This window comes from Marmota marmota, unplaced genomic scaffold (assembly GCF_001458135.2).
Source record: "Marmota marmota marmota unplaced genomic scaffold, marMar, whole genome shotgun sequence".
Classification (NCBI taxonomy): Eukaryota; Metazoa; Chordata; class Mammalia; order Rodentia; family Sciuridae; genus Marmota; species Marmota marmota.
Window position 1 is genome coordinate 6383023 of NW_025999945.1, and position 26271 is coordinate 6409293.

Below are 26271 nucleotides of genomic sequence, written 5' to 3' on the forward strand. Positions count from 1 at the left end.
GGGGGGGGGGACTAATCCCATATGATGGATTAATCTATTGACAGCTGACTAATGGGAAGTGGGACCTGATTCAAAGAAGTAGGTCATTGGAGGTCTGCCTTGGAACTGTTCTTCTCCCTCTCTCTCTTGTTCTGTCTCCTTCCTGACTGCCATGAGCTTAAAGTCACCATACCCTCCATTGTGAGGTTTCTGTCTTGGAGTCAGTCAATCATGGACTGAATCTCTGAAACTGTGAGCCAAAATAAATATTTTCTCTTCCAAGTTGTTCTTGCCAGGTATTTTGGTCACAGTGACGAAAATCTGACTCATATAGACAGGGATCCCACGTCAGGAATGCAATTAGTCTCTGTATCCTGAAGGTGTTCAGAGCACATCACCCAAGTTACTCCACTTTGATATAAGGATCACTTTCATAAACTGGGAAAAAACAGACACAGGATGAGTTTTCTGCCCTCCCCCATCTGCTTGAAAGCAGGATAATAATTCCCCTTGAGAAGGTGACTCCTGCCCCTGCTTCCTACCCAAGGAAGGGGCAGCACCACACACAAGAGATGAGAGAGCTCCAAGAAAGAGTCCATACAAACACATCTTACTAGCCAGCCCTCATCTACCACTTTTCCATGAATATTTATCTTCTCACATTTTGTTACCCAAAGTTCCTTTCCTTTATCTCAACACTTTTCTACAAAGGGCTTATGATGAATAACAGAACATGCACCTATCACTCAAATTGCTCATGAAATTCCAATGGTTTTAGAGGCTCTGTGCCAGGAATAGGGGACAAAGACTGAATATGTATTTAGTGTTGCTCCATAGCAGTTATACATGAGGAATCAACATCCCAGGCAATCTCCCCCAAATATAAAACCTCTCACTTCCCTGAGACTCAGCAAGACACAGAACACACCTTTGGGATTACCTCAGGGGAAACAAAGCACTGTTTCGCAGCTGTGTACCTCATGGAAACCATGAAGGAAGGACAGGCTGGGGGTAGCTCAATGGCAGAGCACCTGCCTACCATGTGCAGGGCCTTGGATTCAGTCCCCAGTACTGGAAAGAAAGAAAGAAAGAGAGAGAGAGAGAGAGAGAGAGAGAGAGAGAAGGAAAGAAAGAAAGAAAGAAGGAAGGAAAGAAATTGTGAAGTAAAGCTCTTCTTGCTTCTGAACTTATTTTCTAGCATACTTTTCTTTATACTGGTTAATGAACTCAGGACACTCTACCAACTGTGCTATATCCCTAGACCTTTCTTTTTCTTTCTTTCTTTCTTTTTTTTTTCTTTTTCTTTTTTTTGGGGGCGGGGACAAAGAGAGTCTTGATAAGTTACCGAGGCTGGCCTTGAACATGAGACTCTCTTACCTTGGACTCCTAAGTAGCTGGATTACAGACACACTCAACCATGCCTGGCCATATTTTTAAATTCTAGTATTTTTCTAGTAAATTTCCAGGCAGACCACTGGAAACAAATTTTCTAACTGTTTTAGTGTGTTTTCTGTTGCCAATGACACAATACCTCATGATGGGTAAATTATAAAGAAAAGAGATTTATTTTGGCTCAGGGTTCTGAAGCTCCAAGGGTTTGGGGCACATTTAGTAATGGCCTTGATGCTGCCAGATACCTGAGGTACTGCAGGGCATTATACGGTGAGAGACAGGGAGTGTGTGTGTGTGTGTGTGCGCGCGTGCGTGCGCACATGTGTACATGCACACATCTGTGTCCTCTGGTCTCTCTCCCTCTTCTGATAAAACTACCAGCATTCAATCATGGGGACTCCCTTTGATGACCTTATCCAATCCTAATTATCTCGCAAAGGTCGAATCTCTAGACACCAGTCTGATTAATTTTGACTCTCTCAATATGGGAATTATATATCAACAGCAGTTTTCAGAGGGGCAATCCTTGTTCAAACCAGAACACAAACTTTTCAATTCCTGCTTCCTTACTAATTTAACAGGCTTAAATTGAAACAGAAAACAAAACTGTCTTAACATCAAAAGTCATCTTATTTGTGTCATAATTCTAAACTGGTGAACACATCCTGAGACATTCTCCCAGCACTGTAAACCAGACAAATTCTCCCTGGTGTCTGAAAGGAGTTGGCTGGGACAGGGCAATGAGGGGAGTGAATTTTAACCTATTCAGACCAAGATGGGTCATTCAAAAGTAGGTGCAGGAGAAACGAATTTTAAAGGTAAAACCGTGCTTGACTATTTTTTTTTTCTATCCAAAAACATCAAAGGTCTAGGAGTTTATTGTGATGAGAACCATTAAAGTAAGACTTATCTTTTCATTAGATGTTAGGAAATGTGAAACCCAACCAGGATTAAGATGCATTCTATTTAAAATGTGCACATTCCTCTCTTTTTTGCTTTGTTTTGTGTTAGTAAGTTGCAGAAAACAGTTTTTCCTCAAAAGCATATTGGCCTTCAAAGAGATACGTGGTCTCACACGATCTGAGGCTTCAGGTAAGTTATCTACCCCACTTGCTCAAGTTCTGGCCTAGTGCAAGCTTTATCTATCTCATGTTAGAATGGAGGGGAGAAATGATAGAATCCACAGTAGGCAGGAAGAGATATGTCCCAAAACATCACTTTAATTACATACATATATAAACTTTAACATAAACACTTCACATAAAACTCTCTCTCCTTTGCACTCTTAATCATACTCTCTCTCTTGTGGTTAGAAGATATCCAAATCAGCTCTCCCTAGTTCTGGAATTTCTTGGAGCTGCCAGACATCTGCCACAAGGATTGGATTCTTGTATTCATTAAATCCTATGTCAACTCCTCTCCATGAGTAGTAACTGACTCCATAACCCTCTCCATGAATAACTCCAAGCTTTGGTCCATTTTCTGTTATTGTAAGTAAAATATCACAGACTGGATAATTTATTGAAAAACAGAGGTTTATTTAGCTGATATTCCAGGAGGCTGAGCAGTCCGGGAGCATGACACCAGTGACAGGAACTCTGCAGTTTCCCAGGCAGCCCAGAGCATCACATGTGAGGGAGGCTCACGAGAAACAGTAAAACTGGCTTTCGTAACAGACCCACTCTCCTAATAACTAACCCTCTCTCTTAACAATCCATCGATTCATTAATCCATAACTGAATTAACCTCTTCATGAGGGCTTTGCTATCACTTCCCAAAGAGCCCACCTCTCAACCCTGCTACACTGGGGACAGAATTTGGAAACACATGAACTTGGGGAATACCAGGAAACCATAGCACTCCTTGAATGACTTATGCCTACAAAAGAAGTATTCGGCTAACTTCAGAGTGGGGAAGAAGAAACCCAGTCTCCTGCCTCCACTGGGGCTCCTGAATGTCTCTAAGTGCCCTTCCAAGTAGTGCCTAGAAAACAGGATGCTGTTCTAAGGAAAGCACTGACCACAAGCCAAATCCTCCCTCTGAAAGCTTCTCCTTCAGTATTTGCAGAGATGGGCTCCTGGACTGTGTCTATTGTACTGGCCACTGATTGAGTCAACTGCCATCTGTACAGGTCCTTTCACTTCAGGCAGCTGGGGGAGAAGGTGGCAGCGAGCTGTGAAGAAAACCCAGGTTCCTCCTAACCCTAGGAACCGGGCCACTGGGCTGAGCTCCAAAAACTGCTTTGTTCAAGTTATTATAGCCAAGAAACTTCAAAAGGTTCATGAAACAGTCCAAAGAGGGAAGTTTAAGAGGCCACAGAGAACATCCTGTGGACAACAGATGATGCTTTCCAGTGAGGTCTTACAAAGGGTTTCCTAAATAGAGGAGCCTGTGCTCTTGACTGCCATCATCTGTTTCTTTGAGCAAATTCTCCTCCGAATATGAAGTTTATTTTAGACACAGGCACACAGTTCTTCTGAGGTCTTTTTTGTTGTTTTGTTTTGTTTTTAAGGAGATGCTCTCATCAAGATATACGGATGGAAGAAAAAGCAGACCCAGTGGCATTCCTAGTCTCCTGCTGGGCCGCAGCACATACTATATTCTTCACATAGAAAGATTACTGTGCCCCCAAAATTCGGACAGCTTCTTAATGAATTAATAGAATATAAAAGTAACAGCTCAAGAAATTGGTATCTCCTCAGTCATCTGCTGCTTCCATCAGGGTGCATGGGAGAACCCCAAACACCTCCCAGTGCAGGCCTTTTTCTATGCTGTCCAAAATGTAGTCACTAAGGGGCAATTTAAATTAATTAAAATTAAATCTAAAACTGAGTCCCTCAGATGCACTAGTTACATTTCCAGTGTTCAGTAGCAACCTGGGATTAGTGACTACCACATTGGGCAGCACAGATTCAGAACATTTTCAACATTACAAGAAGACTTCTTGGAACCTGTGTAAGGTTTCTTTGCTTTTACACTATTGCCATTGGGTTAGCTTTTCATCACTGTGACCAAGAACGACTTACAGGAGGAAAAGTTTATTTTGGGTTTATGGCTTCAGGGGTCTCAGTCCATGGTCAGTCAAATTCATTACTTTGGGCCAGAGATGAAACAGAACATTGTGGCAAAAGGGAATGGTGGAAGAAAACGGCTTAGCTCAATGCAGCCAAGAAGCAGAGAGAGAAGACAAGACTCTAACAACAAAATATAAACCCCAGGGAATACCCCCAGTAACCTATTTCCTCCAGTACGTGATGTTAATTAAATGGATTAATCCACTGGTTAAGTTATAGCTTTCATAATTTAATTATGAGCTTTCAAGGGGAACCTCATGTCCAAACTGTAACAGCCATGTTGAGCCAGAGGATTCTTTGTCATGAGGAACTATTCTGTACATTACAGGATTTTTAGCATCAGTCCTGGCCTCTGCCCACTGGATAACTATAGTACCTCCATCTCCAATTATGAAAATAATAATTTTTTTTTAAAAAATGGCTGTAGGTATTGCCAAAAGTCCATAGTAGAGGTGCCACAGTCTGGCTGGGCACACAATCACGAGCCACCACACAGCTTGTAGATTCAAACAGCAACTCTTTATTCCCGAACTCACACCAGCCGTCTACAATCACGTTCTGGGGAAATCCACGTTCTCTGCCCAAATCCACCTCCACTGGGCTTCTATCTCCAAAATATACTGTCTGAATCCCGTGAGAACTCAAGGGGAACTCAGGCAGCAGGATACGCCCTATTCCCAGCAGGAATAATCTTAAACCTTAAACCTGGAACCTAAACCGGGAACGCCCTAATCCGCCTTGGTCCTTGAGCAAGGTCACCTACATTCAATGTCACTGTAACATGGGGTACGCTGGCAAGGAAATTGTCATACCTACTTGGCTAATGGCTCCCAGCAGGTATTGCCAAAAGTCCATAGTAGAGGGAACAAAAATGTCCTTTGCCAGGAAAAACCTTATAAGTGCCTTAGAAAAACTGGCTAAAAGGCGTGTGAACCAGAATGTGAGTGTTGTGGAGAGTGTCAGCCTCCTGAGGCTCAGCCACGAATTGAGAGGGGAAGTAAAGGAGGCCCTGCTGTGCTATGAGAGGGCTCTGAGGCTCACTGACCAGCTGAACCCTGTGTTTTGAGGAAGGGGCCCCACCTCATTTCATCTACTCACAACTAAATAGAACAACAAGCTTTCCTGCTTGCTGCCTCCCAAAATGTATAACTGATGAAATAAAAAAGTAGGTGGCGACAGCACATGCCCTCTCCCCTGCCTGCCTGCTCCTGCCTTCTCCCTGCTGCCTTAGTGCTTAGGCCAGGAGCATCCATCCTCTCATCTGGCATCCCTGCACTCATTGGCCCTGGATGAAAATCCTGTTTGACACCCAGCAGCTGCTGGATACATCAGGATCCTTTTCCTAATGACCGTTCCTTCGAAATGAACTGCTTCCTCCTTCAGTGAGGCTGTTGTCCTGGACCAAGGAGAATTCAACAGAAAGGGGTTATTTTTGGGGGGAGGGCTGGTGGTACTGGGAATTGAATTCGGGGACACTCAACCACTGAGCCACATCCCAAGCTCTTTTTTGTATTTTATTTAGAGACAGGGTCTCTGAGTTGCTGAGTGCCTTATAGTTGCTGAGGCTGGCTTTGAACTTGCAGTCTTCCTGTCTCAGCCTCCAGAGCAGCTGGGATTGCAGGTGCAGGCCATCACACACTGCCAGGGTTTCTTTTTTATGTGGCCAGGTCTCCTCAGGCACTTCAAGATCTAAGAGCAACACAACTTTTCCTCCTCTAAAATCATTCCTGACAGGTCTTTTGGTTACAGCAAAGAAAAAGCTGAACAAACCACATCACTAAAAATTTATTCACAGCTAATAAGACTTTTGATGTTTTAGGGAAAGAAAAAAAAAACCTGTCTGGAATGTGCAAGCTGAAAATGACATAAACAGCTCCCTATAGTGATATATTTTATATGTGTATATATTCATATCACATATAAAGAGAACCCTAAGAACATCTTTTGAAGTGTTTATTGCGTGGTATGTGATATCATCTCCTTCTTCACCTGACCCAAAGTATTCATTAAAATTTGCAAAAAGTACTAACTCTTACAGTGTGTTTTGTTGGCCGCATAACAAAAGAATACATAGGAAAGGAAAGTGTGTGAGGGAAGGGGAGAAGGGGTAAGGCAGGGGAATAGATTTGATGAATAGAATCCAAGTTTGTTATATGTATGAAAATGTTTGTGTATGAAAATGTCATAGAGGAACCCATTATTTTTTCAATTAATATGCACTACAAAATATAATGAAACTTTTTAAAAATATATTTTTTTAGTTATAGATAGACCTAATATCTTTCTTTTATTTATATTTATGTGGTGCTGAGGATAGAACCCAGTTCCTCACACATGCCAGGTGAGCAATCTACCTCTGAGCCACAAACCCAGCTCGTGAAAAGGTTTTATTAAAATATTTTGAACAAACCAAGAACTGTAGAACCAACTCACACAGCCCTGGGAGGACAGAAGCAACAGAAGTAAAACACAGTGATCACATGGCATAGTATCAACTTCATGGCTCTTTGCAGGACAGACATTGAGAGGATGGCAGCATCAGCATTCTCCACGGGTGGAGTTTTGGTAATGTGATGAAGATCACCTTTGATCACTTGAACAGGACCATGTGAAATCCTGAAATCTTTTCAAATTAACTATAAATATCCAACAAAATGTTCTAAGATCACCAATTCTTTGAGTGTGTTTGGTTAGAAACTTCACAAAATATGTATATTCCCTGTTTGGGTGGAAACAGAAAACTGTAGAATCCACTCATGCACCATCACAAGGACCAAAGCAAAGACATTCATGCCAATACCAACACTACCAAAGTCTTTAGAAAAGACAGGAGGTGTTCAGTTCTTTAAGCCACAAAATTGGAAGGCTGAGTTATTGACACATGAAATTGGCCATACACACGCATATTCATATCACATATAAAGAGAATGCTAAGAACATCTTTTAAAATTCTCTCAATTTTCTCTGCTTGACAATATACATGATGAAATGTTTGGATGAAAGAGCAAATACTAATATTCAAGAAGCAAAGTAGAGTGAGATAAATGAGCCAAAATATGCATGAGATAGAAGATAAACCCATGTGGAGAGGCAGGGTTCCCAGGGAGTTGAAATACACCACAACTTCACTTATTTAACAAGATATACCTATTAAACAGAAAGAGATGGGTGGGGAGAGAGAGAGAGAGAGAGAGAGAGAGAGGAACTGAGGGAGAGAGAAAGAGAAAAATTTCTGTGCTTTGTTCTGCAATCATTCTGGAAGTTTCTTTTGTTTTTGTAATTCTGAGGCTGCCTGTGCATTTTGGAATTGGTCACATGAAGAACGATGTTGGTATCAGAGAAGGAGCTATCCACTTGAGAGCAAATACACAGAGATATAAGACAGAATCAGTTGAATAAAAATCCTGAGTACCTGAATTTATAAGATGAGCTCATTAAATTCCATTTTAAAACACACACACAATGTCAAGTTCCTTTTCCTGGTCTTAATTCTGTTCTACAGTTATATAAAATATCACCATTACGAGAAGTTTCCTGAGGGAACAAAGGAAACTTCCTGCCACTTCTTGTAAGTTATTGTTTCAGAAAAAGCCTGAACTGTAAAACATTGACATAGGGCTGGGGCTGGAGTTCAGTGGCTGAGCCCTTGCCTGGCATGTGAGAGGCACTGAGTTCGATTCTCAGCACCACATGGAAATAAAAAAATAAGAAAGGTACATTAACAACTAAGAAATTTTTACAAAAAAAAATTTGACATAAAAATTCTGCTGGTACTTGAGTAGTTTGTAGTAAGCCAAATTGTGGTTCAAGGTAGGCGAGTGGTCCCTTGAAGATGTACAAATATGTGTGAAAAATCAGACCATTTACAAAAAAGGTATTGCTGCTGTCTGAGTCCTTTCTTCATAGAGTGATTTGAAGCAATTAAGAATAATCTCAAAAGCTGTGAACATATTTAATACAGTGGTCAAAACACGGAGTTGCATATTTCAAAAAACAGGCTGAGGCTAAGAATATCCTTCTGATTAAATAAATTTAGGTGAGAATAAGATGTGTAATTGACAACAATATGCCAGATGTTCAATTACCCAATTTTAAATCTTGAGGATAAATAGCTTTCAGCCTGACTTATGATGAACAAAAAACTCTAAGGAAACTCAAAAATGCAAGAAAGCATCCCCAAGGCCCTGATGGGAGCCCAGCTGCACAGCCAAATCCATGCTCTCAGAGTTTCTTTTTAACATTGAGTCTGGGGGCCCACTGCACATCCTGACAGGAATTCGATTAATCTTGGGCATGGCCTAGTGGGAATTATTTTTAAATATTTTTAAATAATTTTTAATTATTTTAAAATATGGGATTGATGGCTTCAGTGAAGTCTTTACTCTTCATGATCCTAGCATGGAAACATCCTGTTCATCCTTCAAGGACACTGCAGTGCTCCCATTTAACTACCAGTACTCCAAACAAACATAGCAACTTCTGCAGTGCATGCTAATTTGTAGGATGTCCAAGAATACAGAAAAGTTCACTGAGGAAAGCAGGGCCACCTAGGGGTTGAATTTGACTCTATCAAGAAATTAACTGTTTTGTGTGTCTGTGGGTGATGCTGGGGTTGTGGGTGCCAGGCAAGACACTGACTGGCATCTCCAGCCCATTTAATTCTTTTTTATTTTGAAACACTCTATCACTAGGCTGGCCTCAACTTTGTGATGTTCCTGCTTTAGCCTCCCAAGCATCTGGAATTACAGGCATGTACCCTGACACCTAGGAGAAACCAGAATTCAATAGGCAACCATGTCATTATCCCCTATTCTACATGGCCTTTAGCAAACTCATCAGAGACTTTAGACCACAAGTCACAACCTTAAAACAAGTAGGGGAATTTTGTACGATACACATTCCCAATAGTGTGCAACTGGATGTATGAGGCATTTTAGCAAAAATAACTCATGTCTGTCCATATAACAATAATTATTCATTTTATGATGTATATTATAAGTATATAATACAATATTATATAATAATAGACATTATTATTGTTATGTACCACTAGAATGGCCATCCTATGTATCAAAAAGAGAATGAGGAGTTCCTTGTCCACTGTGTCTGTAGGGCAACAACACAGAGTAAGAAAGACGTTGATATTGACCTCAAAGAAAGGGAAGTGTGGCCAGAGATTGGGTCCCACACCAGTAAACAAGACCAGTTCAGACATACAATAAGCACCAGGGATCCCTGAGGCCCTGATCAGAGCCCAGGTGCACAGCCAAATCCATCCTCTCAGAATTCCTTTTTAACATTGAGTCTGGGGGCCCACCGCACATCCAGACAGGAATTCCATAGATCTTGGGCAGGGCCTAGTAGGAATTACTTTTAAAACTTCCCTGCACATGACCCTTCTGTGTTATGAGGGTCGAGATCTGCATAGCTATTCCAAATCACTTTTTTTTTATTAGCCTAGAGAAAGGAGGTTCACAGAGGTCTGTAGGTTCTCATAACTGTCCAGTGTCTTGCAGACATGGTCTGGAATTCTGGGAAAACACTCAGAAGCTAGTACTGATATTACATTTCTTCAAGTTTCGTTTTCCCCAGCTCCAATTTTCTATCTTATCTTTGCACATGTGCCAGTGCGTGCGCTTGCACACACACACACACACACCTTTTCTTCTTTCCTCTCCCCTTAATGTTTCTCTTCCTGAGTTGTGCAAGGGTCTGTTTTGTTTTTTATTTTGAAACACTGTCTCACTAGGCTGGCCTCAACTTTGTGATGCTCCTGCTTTAGCCTCCCAAGCAGCTGGAATTACAGGCATGTACCTGTAATTCTCTAAGCAAGGTGGTCAATAACAAACCAGCCTGAGCCAGATCTTCACAGAACCAGAACCAATGACATTTCAGAGCAATGACAGGCAAAACACTTCCTCCCTGCTCTGCATGCTATCTAGCACTTTGGGAAATGGACAGCCCAAATGTTCTCTACCCATGAGAATTCTAAACACACTATCAAATAACAGATCCTTTCTAATTGATTGATATTTGGCATTTTCTTATAGCCTGAACATCTGATGACTACAGGAGAAAACCTGTCTCATTGATTCAGCAACTTGTACTTATGTCTAGCTTTGCGAAGACCTCCAGGATGTCCCTGTGGAAGCTGATGGAATTGATGAGGACTGCAGTGGGGGATGAGCTGGGCAGGAGGGGTTGAGCAGGACCTGTTTTCATCAGGCAGTGTGTCCAGGGATGCTTTATAAGAGGAAAACTTCTTGATGCTACTCTTCTTTTGATTCTGGTTTGAAAAGCAAAAGGAGGTAACTTCTTTAGAGGAAGCATTATTTTTAATTTGGTGACTGAAAAGAATATCAGCAATCACCTTTGCTTGGCGTGCCTCAATGTGCCAAGTTGTTGCTAAGATGCTTAGTGTTTAAACTCGAAGTCTATGAACTAGGTTGAGGTTGAGTGGGAATTTGAATCAGATGAAGGCATCCATGCTGGAGCAATAGAGGGTTTTCTACCTAAGGAATCCTTTTTTAAAAAAATATTTTTTAGTTGTGGATGGACACAATACCTTTATTTTATTTATTTATTTTTATTTGGTGGTGAGTATCGAACCCAGTGCATCAGCGTGAAGCAAACATTCTGCCAATGAACCAGAATCCTTGCCCTCAGGAAACCTGTGTTTGTGTGTGTGTGTATGTGTGTGTGTGCGTGTGTGTGTGTGTGTGTGTGAGAGAGAGAGAGAGAGAGAGAGAAATATTTGGTCTTTGTGGGGAACTTTTAATATTTTTCTCTGTGAATGTTTAATAACTTGAGTCTGGGAAATTAACTAGCAACACAGAGTGTTAAGGCTGCTATCTGAAATGTCCCCCAAAATCTCATATTTTGAAAGTTTGATTCCCAATGCAGCATTGCTCAAAGGTGGCTCTTTCTGCAATTCATGGGATCATGAGGACTCTGATATCATAAGTGGATTAGTCCACAGATTCATCATTTGAATGAGAAATTAGGAGGTGGTAGAAACTGTAGGGTGTAGGACCTAGTAGGAGGGAGTGGGTTTTGGATACATAACTTTGGGCACTCTATCTTGTGCTTCTCTCTCTCTCTCTCTCTCTCCCCCCCCCCGCCCTACCCATGCACCAGTCAGTGCTTCCCATCTGCAATGTAGTGGGGTCTTCTCCTTCACTATGCCTTTCCACATGATGAGGACACAATACATAGGAATGCAAACCTCTCAAAAATGCAGCACATTTAGGATAAGATTCCTATTCAGAGAATTACATAATTCTATGCCATATCTGAACAATCCCTGTTTCCAGATGGGCAAACAGGAAGCTGAGGGGAGGCATGACTTCTCCAAGTTCACACAGCCATTTTCACAGGTCCTGCTGCTATAAGCTCAGGGGACTGACTCTGCAGTAACTCCCATGTCCTTGCCCCCAAGGGTCCTCCAGGCTGAGAGACAGGAATTCACACCTCAGGACAATCTCTGTCCCAGGTCTTCTTTCAACCAGTTCTCAAAAGGAAACAAAGAAGGAATCTCCATCTCTGCTTAAGTTTCAGTTTCTATGAGCAGGAACTTGCCAGTTTCACTTTCCACTTCCAGATTCCACTCTCCTATTGTATGCAGACAGGGGCAGATTACATCATCAGTTGCTTATAAAGCCTTGTCCTGGGTTTCATTAGGAGAATACCTACAGACAGACCACCAGATCTCTGAAAAGCCCACTCGACTGAAGAAAACTGTAGAACTGCAACCTCATTCACAGCAACCATGAGGTGAGAAATTCTCTGCTTTTTTGTCCACAAGTCTAAAGGTTTAGAAGCAAAATTAATCAATACTACCTCAACAGGTTGATTCTCAGGCCTCCTAAACTTTCTATTGAGTATCTGTTCATAGACTAATATGTGTGTGTGTGTGTGTGTGTGAGTGTAACATGCAAGTGCATTATAGCCACAGCTAAGCTGTTGTATTCATGTAGGCATTTTCATTTCTGAGGATGAAAATTGAACTTATGTAGGTACATTTATGCAATTCCTGGAGAAGCGTAGGACAGAGGAAATGAGTTTTGCAAGAAGAGAGAAAATGATCCCAGAATCAGAAATTCTTTTTCCTCACACTATTTCCCATCTAGGGAAAGGGGATGAGCTTGTCAGGTTAGAGACATCTCTTTCTCCTCACTCCTCATTTTGGTAAAAAAAGGACCCACACAGTAGTGTGAGGTTCAATGGAGCCTCCCAGATGTCTGGGGAGATACTGTGGGGATGGGGTGAGAAGCTCATGGCCTTCTTCTGGAGACTCCTCAGCTCACCTTCTGAGGGGCCAGCTCTGATGAAGCTCTGAGTAGATTGAAGGTGAGCAGATCACATTTCCTAGGGCTGCCCATCACCTGCAGGTCCTTGGCATCTACCTGTCCATGGGTCTTGGCTGGTGGTCTCTGCTTAGGAACATCCACATCTTCCTTATCAGAAAGGCCCAATGGGAATTTCTCTATGGTCCCAGCTGAATCTTGAATCAAGCAACTCCTGAGATCAGCAGATAAAATTCTTTTAGTTAATATTGATTGACTTGCAAATGTCCCTTCTGGGCAAAACTTGTAAGAGGCAGAATTTCCAGAAACTACAAAACCACAGGTCAACCCTCTGCCAAATATTGACTTGGAACTGAAAATCTAAAATGAGAAAGAGTAATAATACCAAAGGATACAAGGTAGCTATCTAATTCTGAATAATTATTCAATGCTAATCTGTTTTCTAAAACTATTTTGTAAATTATTACATTGAATCCTTAAAAGAAAATTATGAGGCAATTATTTATCCTAATTTTTTATCCTAAGTCAGATAAAATAATTTATCCCAATTATTTATCCTAAGTCAGAGGTATTGTCTGACTTAGATAAGCTAGGATCACCCAGTCCATAAGAGGTGGAGCTGAGATACGAATAAGACACTGTATTAAACTGTTAAGCCAATTTCTCTAAAAGAGTTACAGTGTGGTTTCCTGATATCATTTCAGATGCCATCCTAATCAGTTGTTCTGTTTTGATGGTTTAATGTGAATTTCAATATGTGCCACGACAAAATGTGTATAAAATAGCACTAGGATAAAATTTGCCATTTTAAATTTTCAAAGTCTAAATTTACTGGTATTTATCATCTTCCTTGTTTTTCTCCCCAACCACTGGTTGAGCTTCAGTGTCTCTGAAGCTCCCCAATTCCTGTTCTCCCTGCAAGGAGTCTTGCTGTCTTTTCTCTGGGATCTGATAGTGAGAACTTGCTTCTGTTATTTCCCCTGTGTCTTGGAGTGGCTGTCTCTGTGTCTCTCCTGATGGACATGTCTGCAGTAGAGAGTGGTTACTTTGTTGTGAAGAAGGTAGAGAAGGTTCAACAGAAGCCACTGGATGGTTTTCCAGTATAAAGAGGTTTGCTGTGAGGGGACAGGGGACACCTGGTCATGGGTCAGACACACAGGTATTGGGCTATACACCAGGATGAAGAAGTAGCCACTGAAGGCACACTGCAGATATCCAGGAACAAATACCATGAAGTTACATCAGAGCAGGACAAGAGTTTACAATCACACTCAGGAGAAATCTCAAAACCAAAGAAGAAGAAGAAGAAAAAAGTTGAACACTACAATGTCCTTTTGTCCTGTGTTCCTTCATCTGCCATAAATTTGCTTTTTTGGAGTGGGCAGCACTGAACATTGAACCCAGGAACCCAGAACCTCTCTCAGGTGAGACAAGCCCTCTACCATAGAGCTACATTCCTAGCCCTTTTTCACATTGTATTGTGATAAGGGCTCTCACTAAGTTGCCCAGGGTAGCCTCAGACTTGCAGTCCCCTTGCCTCAGCCTCCTGATAAGCTAGATTACAGGCACACACACCTACACTTGGGGACCATCATGATTTAAAGGCTCTTCCCTATTGTAACATGTATCAGCCTTTGTTGCTTTCCATGGCTGAATAATATCCAGTTGTGTGTATCCATTTATCAATTCATGAACATTTGTGTAGTTGTCACCTTTGGCTATAGTCAGTGCTGCAATAAACATCCATGCACAAGTGCTGCTTTCAAACCTGTTTCCAATTGTTTTGAGCATCAACGTATGCTAAAGATACATTCATTTCAGATAATGATTGCAAATATCTTCTATCATTCTGGGAGCTCTTTTCTCAGTCTGTTGATAGTGGCCTTTGATGCACAAATTTCTTCATTTTGGTCAAGTCCAACTCATCTCTTTTTCTGTTGTTTCCTGTGATTTGATTGTCACAGCCAAGAAAGCATTGCCAAATGCAATGTCAAGAAGCTTTTCCCTTATATTTTCCTCTGCAAGTTTTATTGTTTTAGTCTCACATTTAGGTTTTTAATTCATTTTGAGTCATTTGGTATACTAAATAAGGTAGAGGTCCAACTCACTGTTGTACAAATGGTGTTCAAGTTTTTCCACAACATTAGTTGTAACGACTGTCCTTTATCCCAGTGAGTGGACTTGACATGCTTGTCAAAGTTGCTTCATCAATGTTCTGAACTGAATCCCCAAATCACAAGTTCAAATCTAGAAATATTAGCTTTAATGTGACAGTCTCTTAGATAGGGTCTAGAAGGAGGTAGCTAAGATTAAGGGGAAACATAGGATGAGGCCTTACTTCTCTAGAGCCAATGTCATTATAAGAAGGTAAAGAGATACTTAAGTTGTCTGCATCCATGGGCCAGGGAGGGATGGCCAAGTGAAGTACAAAGAAAGTGGCCACTGGGCTGGGGTTTTGGCTCAGTGGTAGAGCGCTTGCCTAGCATGTGTGAGAGTTCAATTTTCAGTACCACATATGAGTAAATAAAATAAAGGTATTGTGTCTACCTACAACTAAAAAATATTTAAAAAATAAATAATTCAAGTGGCCATCTCTAAGTCAGTGGCCTTCTATAAACAGCTCTTGCTAGGTACCATAGGCATACACTTTTACTTGCAATTCTAGCGTCGAGAACCCTGGCAAGAGTTCTACCACCACATGCTTTGTTATTATGGCAGCCTGGGCTGACTAATGTAACTCTACAGACAAGAGTTTATTTCCAGGGTCTCTCTTTTCTTGGTCTATGTGTTTCTACTGTCTTTCATATGGTCATTATGCCACACCATAATGTTTGGATTTCTATAGCTTTGTATTCACCTCTGAAATCAGGAAGTGTGAGAGGTCCAGCTTTGTTCTTTGATCTCAAGATTATTTTGGCTATCTCAGTGCCTTTGTGTAATGGTTAATCTGCATTGCCAACTTGATTGTGTTAAGATTATAGGTGTTTCTATCAGGGTGTGTCTATGAATGATTGGCATATAGGATAGCCTACTCAAATGGAAAACCTCCCTAAGTTTGGGTAAAGCCAACCAATAGGATGATGGCTTAAATGGAATAAAATTTGGAAGAACAAAGAGGCAGCAGCAGATGCAAGCTGGATTCTTCCTGAAAGTCTTCTTGATTGCTTCTACCATATCTGAGGAATCAGACTCTCTCTTCTTTACTTTTCTAAAACAGACTCTGACAATGATTCTCCAGAAGACTTAGGGCTCAGACTAGAGTAGCACCATTGATCCCTCTTGTTCTGAGGCTTCAGCCCTTTGACGGCACAGCTACTGGTTTTCCCAGCTCTCCAGCCTACAGATGGCCATTGTGGACTATTCAGCTTCTGGTTGCATAAGCCAACCTAATAAGTCCCCTTTTTATAATTATGCTTCCTGTTGATTCTGTTCCTGAGAACAGAACTGTTCCAAAGAACATTCTGTTCCAGAAAACCCTGACTTATAATATACTGAGACACCATATGAATTTTAGGATGAAATTTTCTACTCCTGGAAGAAACTTTCCGTGGAACGTTGGTAGGGATTGCCCTGAATCTGTAGCTCACTTTGGGCAGTACTGACAACTTAGCAATATTAAGCTTCTGGCCTATGAACTTGGGATGTCTTTCACTTTTCCGTGTGTCTTCTGTCTTTCAAAAATAGCTTGCAGTGCTCAGTGTAGTCTCCTTTTCCTCCTTGATTGAGTTTATTCTTAAGCACTTCATTCTTCTCCTTGCTATTGTGAATAGGATTGTTTTTTTCACTTCTTTTGAATTGTTCATTGTGTTTAGAAACACAACTGAGTTTTGCATACTGATTTTGCATTCTGCTACTGTGCTTCATTTGTCTAGTAGTTGTAACAGTTCTTGTGTGGCCTCTTGAAACTCTTGTACATATAATTTATGCTAATTGGAAAAGGTAAAAGCCAGAATACTTACCTTGTTCCAGATGCTAGGAAAAAAGATTTCATTGTTAATTTTTTGAAAATTGATTTTATTTTGTTAAATACATGACAGTGGAATGCATTACAATTCTTATTACACATATAGAGCACAATTTTTCATATCTTTGTATATAAAGTATGTTCATGCCAATTCATATCTTTATACATGTACTTTGTATTTTTTGCATTACAATTATTATTACACATATGTACCACAATTTTTTGTATCTCTGTATATTACGTATGTTGACAATCAATTTGTGTCTTCATACATGTACTTTGGATAATGATGTCCATCACATTCTACCATCCTTGCTAATCCCCTACCTTCTCCCTTTCCCTCCCACTTCTCTTTCCTAGAATTCATCTATTCTTCCCATGCTCCCCCTCTATTCTCGATTCCTCTGATGCTCCCCCTCCCTACTTCACTATGAGTCAGCCTCCTTATATCAGAGGAAAAAATTGGCATTTGTTTTTTTTGTGGGGATTGGCTAACTTCACTTAGCATTATTTTCTCCAATGCCATCCATTTGCCTGCAAATGCCATGATTTTATTCTCTTTTACTGTTGAGTAAAATTCTATTGTGTATATATGTCACATTTTTTTTTATCCATTCATCCACTGAAGGGCACCTAGGTGCGCTCCACGGTTTAGCTATTGTGAATTGGGCTGCTATAAACATTGATGTGGCTCTGTCCCTGTAGTATGCTGTTTTTAAGTCCTTTGGGTATATTCCGAGGAGAGGGATAGCTGGGTCAAATAGTGGTTCCATTCCCGGATTTCTAAGGAATCTCCATTACTGCTTTCCATATTCGCTGCACCAATTTGCAGTCCCACCAGCAATGTATGAGTGTTCCTTTTTCTCCACCTCCTCACAAAAATTTATTGTTGTTTGTCTTCATAATAGCTGCCATTCTGACTGGAGTGAGATGATATCTTTCATTATTTCTTCATTGAGGTTGATACTAGCTGTGGACTTTTCATATACAACCTTTATTGGGTTAGGACATTTCCTTCTGTTATCCTGACAGGGAGATAAATGTTGTTGATGGGTTTTCTGCAAACTGACTCTTTTTTTCTGTGACTCTGCTAATGATCATTTATGCTTATGGTTTTTATGTGTTGAACCACCCTGTTGTATAACATTCTCCACTTACCTGACATTCTTTACATTACAAATTAACAGCTGTAAGACTCTAAGGGGTACATGAGGTGATGATGTAGTGTATCCTCATCTGCATCTTGTGGTGCTTTCAGAGGTTTATTTTGTGAAAGAATGGTAGAGCTGTACACATGTTGTGGTAACCAAAGCAATTAGCTTGTGTTGATACTATACTAGAGTTGTAAAAGTTATAATTACTGGGAGAAATTGGGTATAAGATACACTGGATCTCATCACAACAACCTTTCATTTTATATTTATTTCAAAGTAAAAAGTTAAGGGAAAAAAAAAGCCAAGCTCACAGTTTCTTTTCTGTAATTCCAAGCTATCAGGAGGCTATGCCAAGAGGAACCCAGTCTGTGCATTTTAGTAAGACCTTCTATCAAAATAAAATACAAAGGGCTAGGGATGTAGTTTAGTGGTAGAACTATTGCCTAGAATGTATAAGGACTTGTGTTCATTTCTCAGAGGGGACGAAAAGCCTTTGTCTCCTATTATTCTCTGTTCAATGGTCTTCATTGTTTGTATCCACACACTTTATAGTCCCGAAGTCGATAATGTTCACTAAAGTTACACACTTCTAATCAGTCTTTCTTATTTTTTACTAATAGTTAAATAAAACCCTTTTACACAGCATGTGATATGGAGTGTGCTTTCCTTAAGCAGGGAAAAATATTAAAAGTTCCGAAAGGCCAGGGTGTCAAGTGCCATTGTTATCATAATGTTACAAATGTGATTCTAAACGGTGACTTGCTTAGAATGTGCTGGAACAGTACTATGAAGCCAAGCAAACTACAATCACTATTCATGCATGACTTAAAGATCTAAATACATTGATGTGGCTGCATCACTCTAATATGCTGATTTTAAGTCCTTTGGGTGTAAACGGAGGAGTGGGATAGCTGGGTCAAATGGTGGTCCCATGCCACGTTTTCTGAGGAATCTCCACATTGCTTTCCATAAAGATTGCAGCAATTTGCAGTCCCTCCAGCAATGTATGAGTGTGCCTTTTCCCCACATCCTCACCAACTTTTATATTTGCTTGTATTCTTGAAGATTGCCATTCTGACTGGGGTGAGATGAAATCTTAGAGTAGTTTTGATTTGCATTTCTCTAATTGCTAAGGATGTTAAACATCTTTTCATATATTTGTTGATCAATTGTACTTCTTCTGTGAAGTGTCTGTTCAGTTCCTTAGTCCATTTATTTATTGGGTTATTTGGTTTTTTGATGTTAGAGTGTTTGAGTTATAATATATCCTGGAGATATATCAGAGGTGCACGTGGTAAAGATTTTCTCCCTTTCTGTTCGCTCTCTCTTCATGTTATCATTTTTTTTTTTTTTTGCTGAGAAGAAGCATTTTAGTTTGAATCCCATCCCATCTATTGATTATGTTTTAATTTGTTTTAATTAGTTATACATGATAGAAGAATGCATTTTGATTCATTCTACACAAATGGAGCACACCTTTTCGTTTCTCTGGTTGTAGACAATGTAGAGTCACACCACATGTGCAGTCATACATGTACCTAGGATAATGATGTTCATCTCATTCCACCATTGTTCCTGCACCCATGTCCCCCTCCTCTTCCCTCTTTCCGCTTTGTGCAATCAATGTTCCCCCATTCTCCATCTGCCCCCCCTTATGGATCAGTATCCACTTATCAGCACATTCAGCCTTTGAGTTTTTGGGATTGGATTACTTTCCTTAGCATGATATTCTCCAACTCCTTCCATTTACCTTCAAACACCATAATTTTATTCTTTTTAATGCGGAGTAATTTTCCATTGTGTATATATATACCACAGTTTCTTTATCCATTCATCTGTTGAAGGGTATCTAGGTTGGTTCCACAGTTTAACTATTGTGAATTGAGCTGCTATGAACAATGATATAGTTGTGTCACTGTAGTATGCTGATTTTAGGTTCTTTGGATATAGACTGAGGAGTGGGAGAGCTGGATCAAATGGTGATTGCATTTTGCAAATTGCAATTTTCTATGGAATCTCCATACTGCTTTCAACAGTAGTTCTACCAATTTGAAGTGCCACGAGAGTGTATGAGTGTACCTTTTTTTTCCCCACATCTTTGCCAAAATTTATTATTGCTTGTATTCTTGATAATTGCCATTCTGACAGTGTAAGATGAAATTTTAGAGGAGTTTTGATTTGCCTTTCTGTAAATATTAAATGGGGGGGGGGAAATAAGGGGTAGGAAGGATAATAGAATGAATCAATATTATTACCGTATATATACACACATTAACTATAAGACTGGCAGGATTCTACACCATGTACAACCAGAAGAATGACAAATTATACTCCATTATATATGATGTATCAAAGTGCATTCTACTGACATGTATAATTAATTAAAACATATTTTTTAAATTATTTTTAAAAATCTGAATACAGGTGAAACTTTCAGTTTGCACTAATATTGTAGTAGATGTTTCACTGGGGTTTTCCTTATGGCTGTTCCTCACCTAACAGATAAAATCCACTTTTTTTTCACAGTGAGAATGCAGATGATCATGGGATCCAGGACAAGCTGTGGCAGTTGAGATGTCACTTCACGTGGGGGCTGGAAATTGAAGACAATGCAATACCGGATTTAGAAAGCAGGGTCATGGAAGAGATTGAGTTCCTAGACACCAGATACAATGTGGGGATTCACAACCTCCTGGCCTATGTGAAACATGTGAAAGGCCAGGATGAGAAAGCCCTGCAGAGCTTGAGAGAAGCTGAAGACTTGGTCCAGAGGGAGCACGCAGACCAGGCAGACCTGAGGAGCCTGGTGACCTGGGGCAACTGTGCCTGGGTGTATCACCACATGGGCAGATTGGCAGAAGCCCAAACTTACCTGGACAAGGTGGAGGACACTTGCAAGAAGTTTGCAAGTCCCTCCTGCTACAGGCTGGAGTCTCCTGAGCTGGAGTGTGAGGAAGGATGGGCCTTGGTGAAGTGTGGAGGGCAGTATTATGAGCGGGCCAAGGCCTGCTTTGAAAGGGCTCTGAGAGTGGAGCCTGAAAACCCTGAATTCAGCCTGGGGTTCGCCATCTCCTCCTTCCGTCTGGATTATGATGATGAAAACGTAATTTCTCTAGAGCCCCTGAGGAGAGCTGTCAGGTTAAACCCAGAAGATGCATATGTTAAGGTTCTCCTTGCCCTGAAGCTTCAGGATGTAGGACAGGAAAACGAGGGAGAAGGCTACATTGAGGAAGCTCTGAACAGCACATCCTCCCAGTCCTATGTCTTTCAATATGCAAGCAAATTTTACCGAAAAAAGGGCTGTGTGGATAAAGCTATTGAGCTCCTTAAGAAAGTCTTGGAGGCAAGACCCGACTCTGGCTACCTGCATCACCAGTTAGGGCTTTGCTACAGGGCAAAACTGTTTCAAGTAAAGAATGGGAAAAATATGAACCCTAGAAGGCAGGAAAGAGAAAATGTGCACAGATGGGTTCAATTGGCTATAAAAGAATTCCAAGAGACTCTAAGACTAAGGCCAAGATTCGAGATGGCTTACGTTCACATGGCTGAAATGTATGCAGAAAGAGGCCTGTACCGAGAGGCAGAGGAAAATTTTCAGAAAGCATTATGCATGGATAACCTTGCTGACCACATACAGCAAGACATTCATTACCGCTATGGCTGTTTCCAACAATTTCACATGAGATCTGAAGACAAAGCAATCACCCACTATTTAAAAGGTCTAAAGATAGAAGAAATGTCCTTTGCCAGGAAAAAACTTATAAGTGCCTTAGAAAAACTGGCTAAAAGGCGTGTGGACCAGAATGTGAGTGTTGTGGAGAGTGTCAGCCTCCTGGGGCTCAGCCACAAATTAAAAGGGGAAGTGAAGGAGGCCCTGCTGTGCTATGAGAGGGCTCTGAGGCTCACTGACCAGCTGAACCCTGTGTTTTGAGGAAGGGGCCCCATCCCCCATTTCATCTACTCACAACTAAATAGAACAACAAGCTTTTCTGCTTGCTAACTCCCAAAATGTATAACTGATGAAATAAAAATGTAGATGGGGATAGCACATGCCCTCTCCCCTGCCTGCCTGCTCCTGCCTTCTCCCTGCTTCCTTAGTGCCTAGGCCAGGAGCATCCATCCTCTCTCCTGGCATCCCTGCACTCATTGGCCCTGGATGAAAATCCTGTTTGACACCCAGCAGCTGCTGGACCCACCAGGATCCTTTTCCTAATGACTGTGCCTTGGAAATGAACTGCTTCCTCCTTCAGTGAGGCTGTTGTCCTGGACCAAGGAGAATTCAACAAAAAGGGGTTCTTTCTTATGTGGCCAGAAACTCTGAGGCACTTCAAGATCTAAAAGCAAGACAAATGATCAAAGAGAAGAATATAAAAGGCGAGGCCTTGAGAAGTTCAGTATAACATTCCAGCCCAAGTACCATTTGCCCGGCCCCACTATACCCTAGACCTGCTGGTCAGTGGGCCCTTTATACAACCTTCTCATCATTTAACCTTTCATTTTCATGTGTCCAGCTGCTGGAAAATCACAAGAGAGCTATGTGATCCAAATACATAGCTGGAAATTTATTCATAGCTACAAAGACTTGATGTTTTAGGGAAAGAAAAGGGAAGTCAAAAACCTGTTTGGGATGTGCAAGGTCAAAATGACACAAATAGGTTCATACCATTTTTTGGTGTTTATTAGGTAGTATGTGATATAATATTTTTTACCTGACATAAAAATATTCAGTAAAATTGGCTAAGAGCACCAATTCTTTGATTGTATTTTGTGTGATATTCTAAAAAGATATATATTCTCTGTGTAGAAATAGAAAACCATGGAACATAAAAAGGCAGCCATGACAATTCAAATATCACCAAGTCTTTAGAAAACACAGGGAAGATATTCCCCTTAGAGGGCATGGGATTAGAAGCCTGACTTATGTGACCTGGATCCCTGAGGGATGTTGACCAATGGTGGGGACTGGGAGTGGGAATGGGTTTGGTTGTGGCATTCATTTCACACTTGGGGAACCCACAAGTGACACATTTTTGATTTTGTTGATACTTAACCAAGAACAAATTTAGTAAATTCAACCAGAGGAAACTATTAGAACAGAAATATTGTCCTTTATTGTGTGTGGGAGGAAAAACAAAGTATGACTTGGGCTCACCAGGCCTCTCTCTGAATTTGTTACCATGACTGTTACAGAGTAACTTGGAGGGGGAGATTTGCTTCTGCTCACAGAATTAATCTAAATGAGAACTCTGAGGGCACATCTGTACTCATTGGAAGATACACACAAGGTACTTCTGGTTGTCACACTAGACAGCTCTTGGTTTGGCTCAGTTTTATAGTTGTTGGTAAATTGAAGGCCATTGTTCCGGAGCCATTGGATGGTTTAGGCAAAAAGATGTATGGGCATTTATATCCCTTTGGCTGAATTCATCACAAATGTAATGAAGCTAGTTGGTAAGTTGTCAGAAAGTGTGATTTCAATGCACCAAACTCACTCATCAATGAATATTGAAACATCCCCAGTACTCCAGGTACTAGAACCAAAATCAGTTTGCTAGCAACTAGTTTTTGAGTTTCTACAAGTTTGTGTGCATGTATGTATGTCTATGTGCATGCACGCAGGTGTGAGTGTATATGCACTTGGAACAGCAAAACGTAACTTCTCATATAATCTCTTTTAAACAAAATCAGCTCTCAGACAAATAAGAGGCACTTGATAAGGCATAATGGGTTGGTTGACTGAAAGTCTTGTGAGTGCTAGTTTTGTGTAGCTCATATATGCAATATGTAGCAGAGAAGAACAGAGGACCAGGAGTATAGGACTGCATAGCTCTCTCTGCTTACGTGAAAATGAAGACTATGGAAGAATACATTAAACTTTGCAATGTTTCCCGGTGCAGAAGAGTGTGGAAAAGAAAGAGGAACTGCAATAAAAGATAGACTTCTCTGTATTCACTTTTGAAACCATGTCAATGTTCTATGAAATTCCTATTTTAAAAGCCATCCACATATGTATGTGATTCATGAATTTATCTTTTTATTTTTTAGTTGTAGTTGACACAATACCTTTATTTTATTCATTATATGTGGTGCTGAGGATCGAACCCAGCACCCCGCACACGCTAAGCAAGTGCTCTACCGCTGAGCCACAACCCCAGTCCGCAATTCATGAAATGTTTAGCAATTAGTTATGCTGATTGCATTTTTATCCAACAACAAAGAAACAGAGAAATTGATGGATAGATAGAGAAATTAGTGGATTAATAAATATGCAATAGAGTAAACAAAATAAAATGTAAAATGTAGACTCTAGGTGTGTGAGTGTTCATTGCAAAATTCTCTCAGCTTTTCTGTTTGACAATGTGCATTATAAAATGCTTGGATAAAAAAAAGGCAATACTAATATCCAATTAGTAAAGCAGACTGAGTGACACAAAGGAGCCAAAATGTATATGGAATGGAGGACGAAACCACACACAGAGAAAGGATTTCCAGGGATTGGTAATATACAGCAATTTCACTCTACATATCTAGTAGGATATATCTTTTGACAAAAAGATCAGAGAAAATTCTTCCACTCCATTTAGCACTCATTCTGAAGGGTTTTGTTGGCTGTCAATGTGTTTTAGAATAGACCCCATGAAAATGAGTTGTTGTCACTTTGAAAAGGATTGCTCTACTTGGTAGCAAAGATGCAGAGAGCTAAGTTGGACCCAGTTAAGTAGAAATCCTGTGTACCTGAATTTATCAGATGAGCTCATTACACATCATCTTAAAATGCACACATAGTATCAATTTCATTTTCCAGGTTTTCATAATGTACTACAATTATATAAAATATCACTGTTGGTGGAAGTTGGTTGAAAGGTACACAGGAACCTTCCTGCTGCTACCTATGAGTTATCACAGTTTCAAAAAGTGAGTTAAATACTAAAAATGACACAAAAATTCTAATAGTACTTGAGTACTTGCAGTAAGACAAACTGCAGGTCCAGGTGGGATGAGGGGTCCCTTGAAGATCTCTAAGAAGGGATGAAAATTATCAGACCATTTGCAAGAAAGGAGTTTTGTAATCTGAGTGCTTTCTCTTTGGTTGTAATTGGAAGCAGTTTAGGAATAATCTCAAAGCCTCAAGTACATATTTATACCTTGGTCAAAACAATGAGTAGTATATTCTTAAAAAAAACAGCATACCACAGTGGTGCAGCCACTTCAATATTCATAGCAGCATAATTCACAGTTGCTAAACTGTGGAACCAACCTAGACGCCCTTCAATAGATGAATGGATAAAAGAAACTGTAGTACATATTCATAATGGAATATTACTCGACATTAAAAGAGAATACAATTATGGCATCTGCAGGTAAATGGATGGAGCTGGAGAGTATCATGCGAAGTGAAATAAGCCAATTACACAAATCCAGAAACCAAATGTTCCTCTGATAAGTGGATGCTAATCCATATGCAGGGCATGGAATGAGTGGAGGAATTTTGGACAGGGCAAAGGGGAGGGGGAGGGACAAGGAGATAAGAAAGATGATGAAATGAGGTGGACATCATTACCCTAGGTATATGTAAGATAGCACGAATGGTGAGACTACTCTGTGTACAGAGAAATGAAAAATTATGCTCCATTTGTGTACAATGAATCAACAAGCTTTCTACTGTCATGTGTGACTGATTACAACTAACAATAAATGAAAAACAGGTTGTAAAATTATTGTACAATGGTTAGTTTTCAGTCACACCACTCTAACTGTGCTAAAAATTGGTTGATTTTTCAATGTACGTATCCTCCCAATACCATGTTATTTTGGAAAAGAAGATTATTGGCAAAGATGTGAGTGGTGGTGGGTGGAGGTCAATTAACAAAAATAAGGATTAAAACAACAAAGAATAAATGAAAAACAGGTTGTAACTAAGAATATCCTTATGATTGAATCAATTGGGGAAGTGTGATGTGCAGTTAACAGAGATATTCCAAATACTGAGTGCCAGTTTTTAAATTATAAAGAGAAATATTTATACATCTGACTTGATGATAAAGTGAAAACTCTAAGGAAAATCAAAGACCCTGAAAAGCATATATGGGTTGGCGACTGCAGTTAAGCCTTTCCTGATCCTAGCATGAACGCATCCTGTATGTCTTCTGAGGTCATTAAATTACTTTTGCTTTGCTATAATTACCACCAACAGTAGCTTGGGCAATGCAGGCTGTTGGAAAGGATGCACCCAATGCAGGAAAGTCGGCTGTGGGAAGAGCGCCACCTAGGGGTTTAATTTGTTTCTGACCCCCCCACCCCCACCCCACTAAAAAAAAAAAAACAGGTTTTCAATACTTTACTGGTCACTAGCTCTTATTTGACATGGGCTTCAGCAAGCTGGTAACAGATTTCGGGCCAAA

At 40.4% G+C, this 26271-nt stretch overlaps 1 protein-coding gene across 2 annotated transcripts in view; it reads left to right on the top strand.

The window, feature by feature from the left end:
- Positions 1-24171, top strand: part of Ifit1b (interferon induced protein with tetratricopeptide repeats 1B) — a 33658-nt gene extending 9487 nt beyond the window's left edge. Inside the window, exons 1-2 of one of the 2 annotated variants that reach the window (XM_015500101.2) lie at positions 12059-12218; positions 20396-24171. In XM_015500101.2, the coding sequence (XP_015355587.1) occupies positions 12214-12218; positions 20396-21800 (1410 nt within the window). In that variant the 5' untranslated portion in view covers positions 12059-12213 and the 3' untranslated portion in view covers positions 21801-24171. Of the gene's footprint in view, positions 1-12058; positions 12219-20395 lie in introns of those variants that run through there. The other variant, XM_015500102.2, reaches the window with a different exon arrangement.
- The last annotated feature ends 2100 nt before the right edge of the window (positions 24172-26271 follow it).